Source organism: Ostrinia furnacalis, unplaced genomic scaffold (assembly GCF_004193835.3).
Source record: "Ostrinia furnacalis isolate ACB-3 unplaced genomic scaffold, ASM419383v2 OfSCF4495, whole genome shotgun sequence".
NCBI lineage: Eukaryota > Metazoa > Arthropoda > Insecta > Lepidoptera > Crambidae > Ostrinia > Ostrinia furnacalis.
The window spans coordinates 118,584-136,073 of NW_021134734.1; the positions used below are offsets into that span (position 1 = coordinate 118,584).

Below are 17,490 nucleotides of genomic sequence, written 5' to 3' on the forward strand. Positions count from 1 at the left end.
AATGAATTTCAGTGAAAAGTTGCTGAAAGACTTTCGCAAGAGTTCTGAAATATGGTGTAATTTACAGGGTCCCGTATAACTTTTGAAAAATTATCTTATCACACGGAGTGGCTTTACCTAATAGATTTTTTTTTCAAGCAACAGTTGAAAGGCTTTTGCATTCCTACTGAAATCAGGTTATTTGTAGGGTTCTGCTAAGTTTTAGACCGTTGTAAGATAACCATGTTACCTGTCCGTCTCACAGGTAATTTTGTCTCCGAGACTTGATGGATAAACTTGAAACTTACCTACTTTGGACGGATAAACTTGTCATGTGACAAATGAAAAACACGTTTTTCTTGAAAACCCTCGTCATATTTATCAAAGATATCAAATGAATATCAAATAAATGGCTTATGATGGAGATCTTCAATTTTTATTATCATAAAGTATCGCTTTATCCTTTTAGCAATTGAATGTACCTAAGTGTTAAGAGAAAGGAAATAAAGTATCTTAGTTAACAAAAGAAATATCGTGAAATATCAGGAGTAGTTTTATTTTAGGAAAATATTGTATGGAACCTTCTGGACATAAGTAACTCACATTTGGTTGGAATATTTAAAAACGTTGAATACTTTGAAAGGTTTCACAACATTTCCACAAAGCAACTTAGTAAAGGGCTGTAAAAATATCAACGAGTTTAATTATTTGTTTATTTCCTAGTTGGAAACCATAAACTGAAATTATTTTCACAAGAGAAGGGATTGTATGCGCTTTGAATACATTTTGCGAGTGGGCGGATGGTTTGTATGCAAACCTGAATAAACGAAAGATTTGTATGCAAAAATTCAATCGGTTCGTGTCATAGCTCGCCGTGCTAGTGTTTTATCTGAAATCTACTATGTGTATTTAATAGTTATATTTTAAACTAGCTTTTTCCCGCGGCTTCACTTACGTGGAAATTGTCACAAAAGTATGTGTTATGTTAGTATTATGTTAAGTAATGTATATAGGACTGATAGTAAGTTAAGTGTTTGGAGAAAGAACTAGTGTACCTACGTTATATAGTTGGTTATTAATTAATCAAGCCAAATAATCGACAAAAGTACGAGTATAACAACACTGAAATAATGAATTCAACGATTAAATGCGTTACAATTAAATAGTGGTTGGCGTGTTTATATCATAGCAATATTCTTCTATTCACATATATTTGTGTGTGATGTGCGTTTACGGGCTATTTCGGGGTTCGTTTGATCTGCCAGTCAGCGTTTTGCTTTACAAATTGGGTGTATTTCACAGTTAAGCGAACTTGAAAATGTATAAAGCAGGCATATAATAGCTATTAACGACAATCTACCGTAAACAGTGTTTGGATCTTCCAAGACATTTCTAAGTTGGGCGACCCTGAAAATTACGTATTGAGAAAAGTAAACGGCACAATTAAATGTCACTTGCAGTATTGCCGTGACATTAAGGAGTCTCAGGTTTGATTACTACTCGGGCCAATCTCGTAAAGAAATTGAAAGTAAATTATCATAAGTACCCGAGTTAGCAACAATTCGACGGCTGATTTATACACTCGAATCCCTTTCACAGAAAAGTGGGTACCATGTAGAGATTGATATAGAGAGGAGAATATGTTAGTGCGTCCCAATGGTACCGAACACGATATCGCCTCCGAAATTACGTCTGTGGCTTTTCATCACAGCCTGGATTCACATTCTCATTATTGGAAATCTTTTCGCACGTAAAAAGATGTGGGCAAATCCGACCATGAAATTTTCAATAAAAAAAATCCGGAGCGGAAAATGGTCAAACCTTGAAGTTATTGTCAGAGAGCGGTTCGTTTTTCTCGCTTGTTCCCATGGGAACGAGTCACACCAAAACGAGTTTACTCGTTGGGAAAAAATCCCATCGAGTCAAACCGTTAACTCATCGGTCACACTGTAACCTGTATTTTCGTACAGTAAACTTTAAATTACTTAAGTATTTTGTTGATTTTAATGTACATATTCTGTATTGTTTCTTTATAACGAAACTAGCTTTGCCCGCGGCTTGACTCGCGTGAAATTTCGTGTCACAAATTGGTATAAATTATAGCCTATATGTTTATCTGGGTTACATACAATAATACTGTAAAGTTTCAACAAAATCTGTTCAGTAGTTTTTGCGTGAAAGACTAACAAACATCCAGACATCCTGACATCCTGACATCCAAACTTTCGCATTTATAATATTAGTAGGATTTCTAAATATCATGTATGTGTGAATAGGTAACAGTGTGACTGGATGGGATGTTTAGGTGTGACTCGTTGGGAACAAGCCATATTTTGGACGTTATTGGAACTCATCAATTCATGAAATGAAATGAAGTTAGTTTATTCAGTAGGTACATAGGCCTTTTCCTAGGCACTTATAATCATTCAATTTCAATCATTAAATTAATATGTTGTTTATTCAAAGACATTGTAAAATAAATTACTGAAACAATCAAATAATACGGTAACGTAGTTTTATTTCAGCGTTTCAAAGAGGCTAATCCGAATTTAATTGTATTCCCAAGACTCTTCAAGAACCAATTTAGGATCTAGAAAATAAAGTAACTTAGTTATTTAGATACTTATCTAGTAAAAACAATCTGAGCTGGAGGCAGAAATAAATCTGCGCCATTTCAGTCTCGGCAATTGTTTAGATTTTATAGTGTTTGTATTAAATTACCGTCAGAGGTATTGTAAATAATAAGAAGTACTTTTGTGAAGAATTAACTACAGTTAGGAATAAATTTCATTTAATGTTTTTCTAATAACTTTAGTTACCACTTACATAGACATCCCCCAATGATTTCCACATCACCCGGTTTTGTAGAGGCCTGCATCCAGCGTCTTTATGAGGTCGTCGGTCCACCAAGTACACATACATGGATGTGAGACTGTTGCATGCATGAGTGCATGTTTTTAGTATCAGTAAATGATTATTTCGAAAATAAAACTAGAATCAGTTTTGAATGTTTATTTTTTGCACATATAAAACATCAATAAAGACAAGTCAGATTGCGTTGTCGCTTCTCTTAAACAAATTATCATTAAAAATAAATTACAATACTATAAAGTTACGAAATAATATCATTATCTTTACATAATTTGTTACGTACTTTTGATTCATGGCACTTTGTATCACTAGACTGTACTTAAACTTGATAAAAAGAGGATTATAAGTATATCAATATTGCCAGTTTTATTTGAAGAAGTATCTATCTTTGTTACTACGAGTATATCGTCGTTAAGCTGTAACTTCTGGCAAGAAAATTTACAAGAGCCAAAAATATTTTTACCTAGCTATGTTTCTAGTGACCAACTATTCATTCTAAAGATGAATAATAATAACGTTAAGATCAATAATATAGTTAATTAATGACGCAATTTTAAATCTTCAGTCATGGTGTGAACTTATAAATTATGTTATTAGAAAGAATATAAAATTAAATGATGCTACGAGTACTTTGGAGATTGTTCATACGTATTATTTGATATGATTTATGAAATCATTTTTGTTTTCAAATCATAGCACCAAAACAAATAGGATATCTTGTACTTTCAGTTTACAGGTTTATCGATACTAAAACTATAAATATGATCTAAATAAAAGATAACCAAAATCGGTCACGTTAATTTCACACATACTTTTATGACGGTTAATTTCGTTACAGAATGAAATGATGACAAAATGTAAATGAAAGACCTAAGATAGAATATTACATGGTTGATGGTATACATAAACTACAAGGTCTCTACATACATGAGAATCACTTGGATTTCTTTGGCCCGAAACATCTACAAGCGGATTTCGGAAATGAGATGAATCCTTATACACTAAAGTCCGGTCACCGAGCACGTAGAATTTCGCTTGTAATTAGCTATATTGCTGTCGCGCTCGCACACTCACTGCGGCCGCCCGTCGTACAGTTGCGACAGCAATATAATTACGCGCGAACGATAGGGATGGGTAGCTTGGGGTCTTTGGACGAAATTCTACGTGCTCGGCGTCCGGACTATACAATTAAATTTTACGACTAAAATTCCTCGAATGGGTCAACGGCGTCTCCTAGTTTGACGAGACCTATGAAGCTCTTCTCGGGCTCCATGAGAGAGTGCCTGTCGCCTCCTGTGTTCCTCACAGCGAGCCTGTCTCCAGCTCGGAGGAAGAGGGCGGCGGCTGAGAAGCAGGAGTTGGGCTTGTCCAGCCTCTCGACTGAGTGGGAGGATTGGGCGCACTGGAGGAGCGTCTCACGACCTTCAGTCTCTGCGTTGGTGCGGTGCAGCACCCAGGAGATAATGTCGTGGCTGTCCAGGTAGTAGATCTGTAAAAATATTTCAGGATTTGAAATAAGTTACTAAGTATAGTAAGTAAATTATAAGACTTATTTTGAAGCAAACCGGAAAAGAAAAAAAAACTATGAAGGATTTGATAGTCTTCTTCTTGCTATGTTGCTACGAGTCATTGGTAGACCCGCGTTGCTACGACACGCTACAATAGTGCTTACTTCTCGTAGATATCTGCATTGCTACGAGCCTACGACACGTTACAAATGCTTATTATTTCGTAGACCCGTATCGCTACGCGCTACGCTTACGTAGAATACATACTTTCCATTGACTCGCACTACGTGATACGAGACCACGCGCGGTCAGCTGCTTCGTCTGGTAAAACTTACAAGCTGCGCTCGGGCAATCCGATGCATGTTTAAAAAACATTTTTGTGCTCAGTTTACAGTGCGCCTACAACGTTCGCTTGACGCAGCAGAGCCCTTATGTCCCAAAAAAATGATATGATACATGCAAATCACACTATCAATTAACTCTCAGCTGCACATAGACCAGGTACACGCCAGTATGGTGCACGTGCACGTGCCCGCTCCTGGTGAGCGTGGGGCGCGGGTGCGGCGCGGTCTGTGTCCAGCTGGACGGGGACCACACGTTGTGATGCTGGTCGTAATAATATACTGTCTCACCTGCACATAGACCAGGTACACGCCAGTATGGTGCACGTGCACGTGCCCGCTCCTGGTGAGCGTGGGACGCGAGTGCGGCGCGGTCTGTGTCCAACTGGACGGGTACCACACGTTGTGGGGCTGGTCGTGACAATATCACTGTCTCACCTGCACATAGACCAGGTACACGCCAGTATGGTGCACGTGCACGTGGCCGCTCCTGGTGAGCGTGGGACGCGAGTGCGGCGCGGTCTGTGTCCAACTGGACGGGTACCACACGTTGTGGGGCTGGTCGTGACAATATCACTGTCTCACCTGCACATAGACCAGGTACACGCCAGTATGGTGCACGTGCACGTGGCCGCTCCTGGTCAGCTTGGGGCGCGGGTGTGGCGCGGTCTGCGTCCAGCTGGACGAGTAACACACGTTGTGGGGGTCGTAACAATATCACTGTCTCACCTGCACATAGACCAGGTACACGCCAGTATGGTGCACGTGCACGTGGCCGCTCCTGGTGAGCGTGGGACGCGGGTGCGGCGCGGTCTGGGTCCAGCTGGACGGGTACCACACGTTGTGGGGCTGATCGTGCGCCACGCGGACTAAGCCATTGCCTGGAACAATATTTGTAAATTATAAAAGGAACCTATAGACTAAAATACGTTTACATTTAGGTATGACAAATGATAACCCACTCTAATAGGCAAAGTTGAAAAAACTAGAAGATGGACTATTTAATTTTACTATCTAAAGCAAAATTAAGATATCGTTTCAGGCTATGAAACTGGGAAATATTTCAATATTTGGCCACAGCAGTCTAAACCTAGATAAAGGATTTTTCTAGTTACATAAAGGCATAAACAATAATTAAGGTTTATAGCATCGTGATATAGACTAGGAATCATATTTATAACAGTATTACAGCTCAAAGCTTCCAATTTCAAGCCTTTGTAACTTTGATGGATCTTTCCCCAAGGGATATCGTATCCCCCTTTAGAATGGAAACAATATTAACTACGTTACTATGTTAACATGTTTATTTATACGATTATGTACAAGACTAGCCATTGTATACGTCTATTTATATTGTTCTAACCTTCACTGTCACAATTTAAGTCCACGGTATAGGTATATTTATTACCCTTCATTGATTGTCACCCTAGCTAGTCTACTAAACGCTCGCGCCGAAAAGTGGTCGCAAATGAATGAAAAATAAATCTGGGTGAGTGAAACCTCTAAGAATTTACACTAAAATAAGAGGTTCACTAATTTATTTACCTTTGTAATGCTCATGGATTTCCGGGCTGAGGTGTGACGTGTTTCCGTGGAAGTGGGCTGCGATGAGCGGCTTCGGGCGACCATCCTGAGACAGACAAATAAATAAATATACAAACAATTAAACTTAGAACTTATAAATTTATTATAACAGTAGGTACATGACAAAAAAAGAAGGTATATAAACTGCGAACAGTATCGTGACATGCTCGAAAGGGCGGGCATATTAGGTATGTCAAGAAGCTGGTCTTCTGTGGACGCCCTATTCCCAATAATTTACCTGTTTCGGTTTCTCAACGTTGCTTGCTGCTGAATGATTTGGAATGTAGGTATCATATTTTTGCCCATCTCAAGAGACTTTTCCCATTATTTAGCAACTAAATTGACTGGCAGATTGTACTACTTGGCTGCGACATTAACGAACCAAACCAACGGTTTGCGTGAGTAGCGAGGAAATTGTCAATCTCGCCAGTCATGTTGGAGCTTATCTGCCTCCTTGAACACGTTATGAGGCGTTCCTGTTGGCTTGCTACGAGACTACGAAAGCTACGAGTCTACGAAAGTTCCGGGTTGACAACCTTTGAAGTGACCTTCGAATGTCACTCGTGTATTCAGCGGAGCTTTATATTATCGTATCTTAATTTTACGTACCTAGTTATGTGGAATAATAAAATACAAGTGTTTCTGATTTCAGATTTTAAGCTTAAGAATGCTCATTTTCTACTTAAGTGTAAACTTAAGCCTATTTTTGCGTCTGAGTTAGTGTGAATTAATTTGAGATCAATAAAATCTTAAATTGAATTATCAAAGTTACGTAATTAATTCACAATAAACGGGTACTTCATTATTCACTTGTAAATCAAAGACGAACAAGTTCGATCTTAATTTTATTTTCCTTTGTGTACTTATACGCCTACTTATTTGCCTTTCACAAATCGCTCAAAGTCAAGTAAGCTCTATTATGGAGTAAGTATAGCTCTATAATATAGCTTTATTTAATTAAACATTCTTTTCATGCCAAGTTTTCATGCCCTTTTAGAAACCCGGGACGTGGAGGCTCCAGGCCATATTTATGAACCAGACATCATATTTTTAATAATAATTTGCATTGTCAAAGTTTCTTTGGAAAGGTTAGACGTGACGTTGAATATGAGCCTTGTCTGAATTGATATTATTTTGAGACGTGATATTATTAGATCAAATAGGTAGCATGAACATATTTGTTTGTATTGGACTGGGTGTTTTCTATGTAAGTATAATAAGTATGTATTTACAAAAAAAAAAAGTATTTAAGTATGTTTATATCCGTTGTCTAGTACCCATAGTACAAGCTTTGCTTAGTTTGGGACTAGAAGCGCAGTGTAAAATGTCTAAGGATATTTATTTATTATTATTATTCACACACACAAAATGTAACTTTTGAGCACCTACTTAGAAACTGTGGGCGGGTGACACAAGCAAAAGTACTTATATAATTTAAGTAGAAGGAAAGTTTTAAGCTCAGTTTGATTTTCTAAGAAAAGTAATATTCGAAGTGAATAGTGAAAGCGGCACAAACAGATACCTACATACATAAAAATCTTTCTTTTTGAAACATGAATTTGTTATTTTGCACTAAAGTTGTTTATTTAGTTGAAATAATTGTTTCCGTGTCTAGCAGTCATACAGGCTTTAAAGAACAAGTAACTCTTACCTAAACCTTCGCTAGTACAATATAGACTCATAGACTGGCAATTCGAAAATTGACCCAATAAATTATATTGCCTTATTTATTTACTACTATCTTATTAATTACGAAATATTCAGCGTTATACTACTGTAAAACTCACAATAAACCTATTTGAGACGCTGATTTATCCGTAGAATGTTTATATTTTACTAGAAACTAACTTAAAACTCTACTGAAAAAAGCTTACCTCACTATTCCTGGCGGTCCTCGTGATGGCGTGTAGAGGCACTTTGGAGGGCGAGGTCTCTACATTCGACGCGAACTTCTTACTCTTACGTCTGCAACAAAGAAAAACGGTTATTTTGGGAGAAAAAGTATTTTAAGAAATACGTAGGATTGACATTTAATTGGTACTATATTTACGAGTAGAATACACGTGAGATGATAATGTGTGGAAATTTATATTGAAACGCTATTTTGGGATTTCTAATTATAAGTAGGAGACACCTTAATATTGTATTGGTGTCGTACTTTATGAACATAATATTCTAATATTATCATTAAATTCATTAATTAATTTGAGTAAAATGTTCTTTGTAAACATCAACTGCTTCTGGGGGCTTAATCCCAAAGGTCTATGACTCTATTGTTCTTCTTTTCCACCGGATCCATGTAAAATACCAAGAAAACGCTTTTTATTTTTAATATCGTGGAACTCCTGAACCCGTTGAAGAGCCTCCTCGTTGTGGATAAAAAAAAATAAAGTATGAATTTAATTTAACCTTTGGAAATAAGCCCGTCTGGGCCGAATAAGCACTCTTTAAATAATATAATCTTCTTCGTGTGATGTCGACAACAAACCTACACAATGTCAGCCCAATACTCCGCTACAAGAGTGGCGTTAATAATATAATACTTGCCATACAACAAAAATATTATTACTTATTACAAGATAACACCTGTAAACGTGTCTAACGTTTCCTTTCATTAGTGAAGGGTTGTGAACAGGTTAAATCAATATCTACGGATTGTTACCACTTGGGCTTTCTAAATTAGTTGCCGTGACAAAGGTCTGGCGACGTAATGTATTTGGCTTTAGGCTGTAAATAAATCAATTTGGTATAGATTATTGTAGCATGCCAAAGAAGAGTAGGTACAATACAGAATGAAAGTAATTTATAACTATATTCTCAATAATCGCTACAAACCAAACAAACAACTCACTTTTTTTAAACTGGCTCTAAAACTCATTTATTTCTGTAAGTAGGCTTTAAAAAAGCACTTTTACATGTCCCAGTATTAACCCTACCATTACTTCAGGACAATAAATGGGCCAGTGCTGAGAAGAAGCAGCGAAAGAAACTCAGACACTATTCTCTATATCGTGAATCTCTTAGTCATTACTTATTCTTTAATGCCATAAAATTGGTACATAAAGTGAACTTAATGCCATAAGGCATTCTCTGTGAATTAAACTTGATGACTGACAATCATCTAAGGTACCTACCGTACAATTACAATGTAGTTGTTGCATTTGAGCAATAGAATCAATCTTTTTGTTCGATAACCCAACATTGTAACATCCTGTATACGCATGCCTTTTGTAAGGACAAACCTTTAGTGCGGAAATAAAAACACTTCGGATAGTTAAACGATGGGTGCTGGACGAGTAATTAACGATAATGAGGCTGGGGCGGTTTAGTGACGTCATTGGCGACTTAATTAAAGCCTTGCCGGCAGGAACCTCTGCTAATTATTGACTGTGTGTGGTTCATTTAACGAATTTGTCGCTTAAAATAGATGTATTATAAGTTTCAATTATATCACGGTATAGGTAATTAATAAATCTGAAATATGTAGCTGGATCGGGGTTGTGGATTTAGTTGTTTTTAATACTCTTTAAAAACAAGGTTAGTCTTCAGTACCATTCCTTATAGGATAAAAATGCTTAATAAAGGATCAATGTTATACTTGGCATGATATTAATGGTATTGACTTAGTTACTACAAAAACTTGGCAGAGAAACCTTAGAGACTGCTATAAAAACCAGCGAGAGTGTTTTGTTATTTTGGTGAACAATTTACTCCGTACACCCTTAGCATAAGATCTATAAATGTTTTTTTTTTTAAGTGAAATAGGTACCTTTTGTTAACAGAATAAATCTAATCGTGTGGCAACTGCCTAGACATGACACGCCATTTAGACGAAATCTTAAATTACCGACTGCTGAATGATACTTAAATTCTTAATCAAATTCATAACGAAATAGAAACGAGATGTTACATTATTAATGGTCATTATTGATCTTGTAACACTCCGTCAAACTAACTTTGCATAGAATCATTATTTATTTAATTTTACAAAATATTTTTAAACTGCAGCAACGCATATCTCATATAAAAATGTTGGTACCCGTGGTGGAGTTAAAAGATTAGCTTGTTTACATATCCCGAGATAACCCGGTCTTTTGGGACTACCAAGCTCTAGCAAAACAGCCATCACAAATTCATACCATATGATTATGTGCCCGTGGTTTTAACCACGTGATTTTCAATAAAAAATAGTTTATGAGCTAAGTACTTACGCGTTGAATTAACATTGCAAAGTTGTAGCGAAGGAGTAATAAAGATTCATCAGTAGGTACTCATTAACTTACGGCATAAAAATCAGTTTGTGTAGAGCCACATTTTTAAGAAGGGTTCTCATAGACTCATGATGATGAACAAGTTTCACAGAATTGGTTAAATCAATGGAAACTTTTTCTAAGGATAAACAATCTTTTTTTCGCTGCTACCATTAATCCCAAAGTAAAGGTTCATCATAATCATAAACCCGTAGAATACTAAGAGTACCTATCTGTGGCCCTGCTTATGGCGCATCCACACATGCCGCCGGCTTATGCCCGCCGGGTTTGCCGCCGGCTTATGCCCGCCGGATTTGCCGCCGGCTTATGCCGCCGGGTTTCCGCCGACTTTCAGTCTGCCTTGCCAGTAAAAGATGCACGACCGCCGCGGCGGGTTGGCTGCCGGCCGTGCGTGCCGCCCGGCATGTGTGGATGCTCCATTAAAGAGGACTTTAAAGAGCAACACTTTAAATTGTATTACAAGTCAGCTGTTCTAGTTGTTCGTTTCTAAACAAACTGTAGCATTAAACGAGCTGCAGCCTCGTGTCAGTCCTGACTCCTGCCTGCACTATATTCGCATGCGATCATATACACGTTGAAACTTGTTCTCGAAATAGTTTGCGGATGTTCTAGAAGCACATAGAACTGAAATCTATCAGTATGACCAGACGCTGAAAGAATAGTTTGGTTACTGCTTACACAAATGAGTGACTAGCGAACTGCAGGTTCTAACTGTAGTTCTGTACTATGGTTATAAGGAACAAAGTTTTGTGTAAATTAAACAAACTATTTTGTAATGAGCTAAACCTGGTTGGGTTATAAGTTAACACTCAGTTTGCAAGTCACTCATTTGTGTAAGCAGTAACGAAACATTTTTTTCAGTGGAGAACATTCTATTTTAAGATCATTATTTTAGTGCAGAGGCGTAAATACAAATTCGAAATATCGCCAGTTCGATCCTGTTGAAGTGAACCCACTCCTAGCACAAGTTCACATAATTATTTAGCTTTAAAGGAGCTAATTGGATTAGTCAATTACGTACTTGTACTTTAATAACTTCTGAGAAAGTCCCACCTACTTAACTAGGAAAAATTACGTAAGGGAACGATTTATGTGTACAAATAGGATACACGTGTACGAAACTTTTCGTTATTTGTTCAGAATCAATTTATATGGGTAAACAAAGTTTTACACAGGTTTCCATAACGGTTGAAATAAAATATTTTCAAAGAGCACTATTCCAATGAGTATGTAGAACGGTTTTGTCGCGACTGCGAATAAAATTCAAGTACTAACTTACTTACAAAAACGCTTGGAACTAACGTGGAAATAAAACGCAACACCCTAAGTCCTTTTAAAGTCTTTCAACACCATTTATTAACTGCTTTCGAGCGAAGAGCGCAGATGTACAGTCAAACACATAAACGTGTTATCGTGTAATTCGTAAAACTACAATTAATTAATGTAAACTAATAACTCCGTTTTTGCTAATGATGTGCTTTGTAAAATGATAACTTTAATATTAATTTGAATATGTTTTTTAAGATTTTATAAACAAGGGCGTTGGTTCTTTTCCCACGGGATCTCAAGGTTGACTTTAGATTTACTTCTTGGAACTTTTTCAGAATTTTAGCACAGAGCTTTCACTCCGTAAATGAAAGAAACAGACGCTTTTTCCACTTTTTTGTTCGACTGTACTTCTAGAGACGTGACGGATTATGTAGCTCGTGCTTTTCTGATGTCGATAGAGCGTGCTGTGTATTGGTAAGCCGATTAAGGCGGTGATACGTGGAATTATACACGTTGACAAACTAAATAAGCTTAGGTGTTGAGTGTTAGATGGGTTTCTAGTTTAATAAGATCTTATCGTTATTTGTTGAGGCGTTAATCTATATCGTACATCTAATTTTTGCTGTTGATGAATAAGTGCAGTGACATAAATGTCCGATTGTAACTTATAATTACGTAAAGTCTGTGTTCGGGCATCCAAAATGATTAATTAACAAATAACATTTAACCATCTTAATTTTTTAAAGAAAGTATATTTCAGCATACAGTTTACAAGCTGTGAGAAAGAGACACATACCAAGTTAAAGTCATATCCTAACATAAACCCACCTTTCTCCATGGAAATCAACTTTAAAAGTTATTTTTATTTTTAGTTAATATTCAAAATAATTTCCGTTCTCTGTAAGTCACTTGGATATTAATGGAAAACTTATTCCTGGCACGTCTAAGTATTTCCCATTGAAACTACTACGAGTATAAGATTTCGCCTGAACTCGCCTGGCTATTACCACAGTAGAAATGAATACAGAAAGGTAAAGAACGTTCGACCGTATATTATAAATGATTCTCAGAAGAACAAGACCAGATTGTTTCTCATATTATAACTAGCTACCTACAGAAAATAGGTACTTTGGTTACGAATTAACCTACAATAAAATAGGCCTGTTTGCGGAAAAGCTTTTAAACCATTTTGTATTGTCCTCGTAAAAAATTAATGGCCCAACTGCGTCTTCACTTGTTGTGTATGTTTCAGTAGATATCTCTCAAGAGCTACACGTTTCTCGCGCTGACTACTTCAATAAAGTATTAATTTATTACTTCAAGACCTACCTACTTCAGATGATAGGCAACTAAAGAACTATTTAATAATGTAGCTATATCTAGAGTACGTATAAATAATTTCAAGGTTAAATGTTTTGCGACTGTAAAAGTTGTTTGTGTCCGTAACAATTCCATGAAAAAATGTGAAGTATAGCCTGACCAGGAACATAAAAACCCTGGCATAGAGGCGCGTCAATTGCATTTGATAGTGCAACACTGAGTACAGTCGTACCTGTGTTAAATTAATAGGCTAACTTTATGTATCCGGATTCAGGATTACGGGCTAATTTGATATTTTCATAAATTAACGAAAAAATATTATTATAGGTAACCTGGTTTAAATAAATTAAGTGAAACCATCAATCGAGTTAGTAGGATTTATTTTATTATTCATCAATAATCAAATTCAGAACTTGAATATTCAACTGCAATGTCTGCTCATGAACGCTTCAAACTCGGTACTTCTNTCTAAAGACAAGGGCTGCCACAATAGATCAAACCTGGTCGATTTGGCGCAAATAAAGGCCCAAAAACCAATAATAATAATAATAATAATACACGTACGTCTAGCTAGTGCTTCGTTTCATTTTTATGGTAATACTTTGTTTCGCACGTGTTGTTTATTCGCAAAACATGACCGGCGTAAAAATAAAATATGCGCACTGGCAACATTATACGCCTATAATTGTGATTGCAGGCGAAATGTAGACGAGATGAAATACGAAATACTGCGGTTGCATTCCATGTTTGCACGTGCACATACAAACAATAACAGAGTTTACAGGTAATGTAACGAGTGTTGGAATTTTTAATTTTAATTAGAGGTTGTAATAGCTTTGTCTCTATGTTTATGTGCTGCAAGGGTCTGTCCATCAATCTCCCTTATTAATAAAAAGTTACAGTTGTTGAACATTCTTTTAAAATGTAATTCCCATTCTAAAGGACGTAGCACACTTATCAACCCGGAAAGGGATCGTAACCGTATCAACTCGAGACGGTCAGTATTCTTTGTATGAAATACCATACTGCAACGCATACTTATCCGCACCGTAATATAAACGCCTCGCCTCGAGGTTAATAAGTCTGACTCTGCTACGATCTAAAACGTCATTTCAAGGCACTGTACGAGCGTGTTTTTATTACTAAGACAAAATCGATGTAACTTTGTACAAAAGCACCTTTAGCATCTTAAGGTTAAAAAAAGATACTTAAGGTCAAACGCTTTTGGTAACAATGCCTAAAAGCTCTGCTGAAAAAGCTTCTTATATCTGCTCATGGACTCAGACCTGCCCTATCTAACTTAACGTTTAAAACCTAACTGCCTGTTGTACAACAGGTCAAATTTCCGAGAGGACTCGTAAAACCACTATGTCACAGACAAAATAGACGTTTAGTTTCGGTCTAACTTTTACAACAAGAATTTAGCGGACTTATCTTTTGTACATAGAATTACGATGAGACCAATTTTGGGTTTTAATATTTTTACGAACAAATGTTTCTGAACTACTATTATATTATTGTTGTGATCTTTGCAAACACTTTTATTCTAAAGCCATACTTGAAAATGTGACAGAGAATTTAAAAAAGATTCATTTACCCGATTTACAAAATGGCACAATTGAATCTTAAGCTTAGGTCGAAATTCTTGGATCCAAGGATCGATATTGAATTACCGGGATTCAACATTTTGACTTTAGACATTTTTAATAGATAGATAATAGAATTTGTATAATAAATTCACCGATCCTCTACAGAGGGGGTTCTTTCTGAGAAATGTAGTCAAATTAGAAGGCACAAAGAGAATTGTCTACTACTTATAATATTGTAGTTCTATGTAGGAATCAAACTAAAACATTTTTGTGTTATTCTTTCATCGTCTTCCCTTATATGCAACTGGTCTCTAGGTGGTCTTGAAGAGATCGTTTAAAAATAAGTAGGTATCAATAATACCGCCTAAATTGCGCTATCTCTTTTGTGTATTTCTTTCTTTTCTTATCATGTGTGGTGTACATTAAAATGAGCTCTGTCTCCCTATTGATAAACATGAATTTATTTGGCCATGCTGAGTGATACACGGCACCCACTTTTCAATTACGACCCTGTGCCTCAAAGGCTAAAAAGCCGAAGCCATTTCGTAAAAAGTGTGTCCCCTCTCCTTCATGACGATCGGTCAAAAGAGAGATGGTTATGGCGCGAGAGAGCTAATCTGCCCTTTTGTCCTTATGTCTGAGAGTCCTCCACCTGGACATGAGCTCCCCTGGCTTACCTGGAAGTCTTTAAATAGACTTCGAACGCAGGTTGGCCGTAGTAAGGACAATCTGGTCAGGTGGGGATTCTTGGATGGCATAAACATGGAATGCAGGTGTGGTTTTGTTCCCCAGTCGATGAAGCACCTGATGTCATGCCCTGAGTGCCCAAGCAACTGCACTCATGAGGATTTGACGAGTGCTACTGACAACGCCACTCTTGTGGCGGAGTTTTGGGCTGACACTGTGTAGTTTTGTTGTCGACACGAAAAGAAGAACATGAATTTTACCTGTCCTCAATTTTGGCAGGAATCCTGGGCGCTGCGAACTCATCCACCATGTCAACGGCGGTGTCAGGGAACACGCTGCGCTTGTCGCGATCACCGCTAGGGGACGCTGCTGCCGCTGAAGTGGCGGCTAGGACTGGCCCTGGAATATAAGAACAAAATTTTACATTCAAAAGTGACATTCTTTATTTAAATTTTACATAAATAAAATAAAATAATACGTTATAAGTAACTACAAATAAAAATATGCATATTATTCGAGTTGTCATAATCGTGTTCAATGGCTATTTTAGAATCTTGACTTACATTCAAATTGAAAAGTAGGTAATATTAATTTCTAACGCAGATAAATAATAAGCTTGCTTTCGAACTTGAACGGATATTAAAGTCTGATTTTTATTATTGAAAGCTTATCGTAGACAATCAGAAACAATTTCCACCATATTCAAAACTGATCATAATAGGAAGAGTTCGTAACGGTAATGTCACAGTCATTACCTATGACAAAATTTAATAACAGTTTGATCTGTTTCGGTGACTCGGTCAAGGCTATTTCAATATACCTACACCAAACGTCTAATCAAAGCGTTTAATCAACACGTGAAACGGACAATAAATTATGTGTTAAGAACAGACTTACTTCAAAAATACCTACTTTTATATGACCACGTATGCAATGTGGAAAATTACCTGCATATCTACTATAATAGCAATTATAATACATAGTTCAGGCGGGTATAAGTCGTATTGGTTCATTACTGTTTATTGTAAGCCTCCATGAGGGCGACGTATAAACCCCCCTTAATAAATAAAGATTAAAAAAATGTATTTCAGTGTTTTTAAATTTTTAGTCCAAATCTTTAAAGAATTCACTAGCTAGACTTTATCTTATAAGCACAAGCATTTTTATCCACCCACGTACTCGTAGATACATAAACCCAGACCCAGAAATACCAAAGTATTTGCTTTAATTTCTTCAAGAACTTTAAAAACTATGTTGCAAAATTGTTCTTAGGTTTGCACAGAAACAAATGGCACTCTCCAGCTTTTATTGCTTTTCCGTTGTTCAATAAAATACACTGCCCTGGAAGTAGAGCTTATTGAATGATTGCCTATACAATTACAAAGGGCACTAGCAATATTGCCAAGTTTTCTTCGTTACTCTAGAGGCAATGATTGAAAGTTTTATAGTAGCAATAAACGTGCAGTTTGAAAGTACCTATAGCTGTTCGTTTAAATCTTAAAGTAATTGGAGCTGTCATTTCTGTCTGTCTCGAGATTCTAAAACAATGAATAGCAATTGAATCTATATTGGTTGTTACATTGATTTAGCCGTGTGCATCTTTAGCTACATGAATAATTTGGTATCGAATTCCAGACCAAGCAATTTTTGGCTGTTAAAGCATTTTAAAGGCACTGCACTGACCTGACACCTTATTATTTTCAGAGATAAAGTTAAAACATAAAAACAGCTTTTAACTACATTGTTACATAGTCACGTTTATGTTCGAAAATGTTCTGAATAACACATAGGTATATTTTATGCCACTACGTAGATATTTATAAAATAACAAGACTATCAGAGATCAGTTCGGCACATAAGTAGTTCGGCATGGATACAAAACGCAGTTAAAATTAGTAAACAATGTTTGAGTGAAATACAGAAGTAGGTACATAGTAACGTGTAGGCGCATACCACTCTTGCATTAGAAATGAATGATGATTTGTTTAACAGATATATAATAGGAATGCGGCGCAGGCGCTTAGAATCGGGAATCATCCGCCCACGGCCAGATGGTTTCATTCACTGAACT

General features: G+C 36.7%; 1 protein-coding gene across 1 annotated transcript in view; it reads right to left on the reverse strand.

Moving 5' to 3' along the window:
* Positions 1–3,949: 3,949 nt before the first annotated feature.
* egr (TNF superfamily member 12 eiger) overlaps positions 3,950–17,490 on the reverse strand; it is a 41,178-nt gene continuing 27,637 nt past the window's right edge. The window contains exons 4-8 of the mRNA XM_028314037.1: positions 15,680–15,818; positions 8,158–8,248; positions 6,245–6,329; positions 5,429–5,580; positions 3,950–4,339 (exon numbers count right to left, since the gene is read on the reverse strand). Of these exons, the coding sequence (XP_028169838.1) occupies positions 4,052–4,339; positions 5,429–5,580; positions 6,245–6,329; positions 8,158–8,248; positions 15,680–15,818 (755 nt within the window). The 3' untranslated portion in view covers positions 3,950–4,051. The remainder of the gene's footprint in view (positions 4,340–5,428; positions 5,581–6,244; positions 6,330–8,157; positions 8,249–15,679; positions 15,819–17,490) is intronic.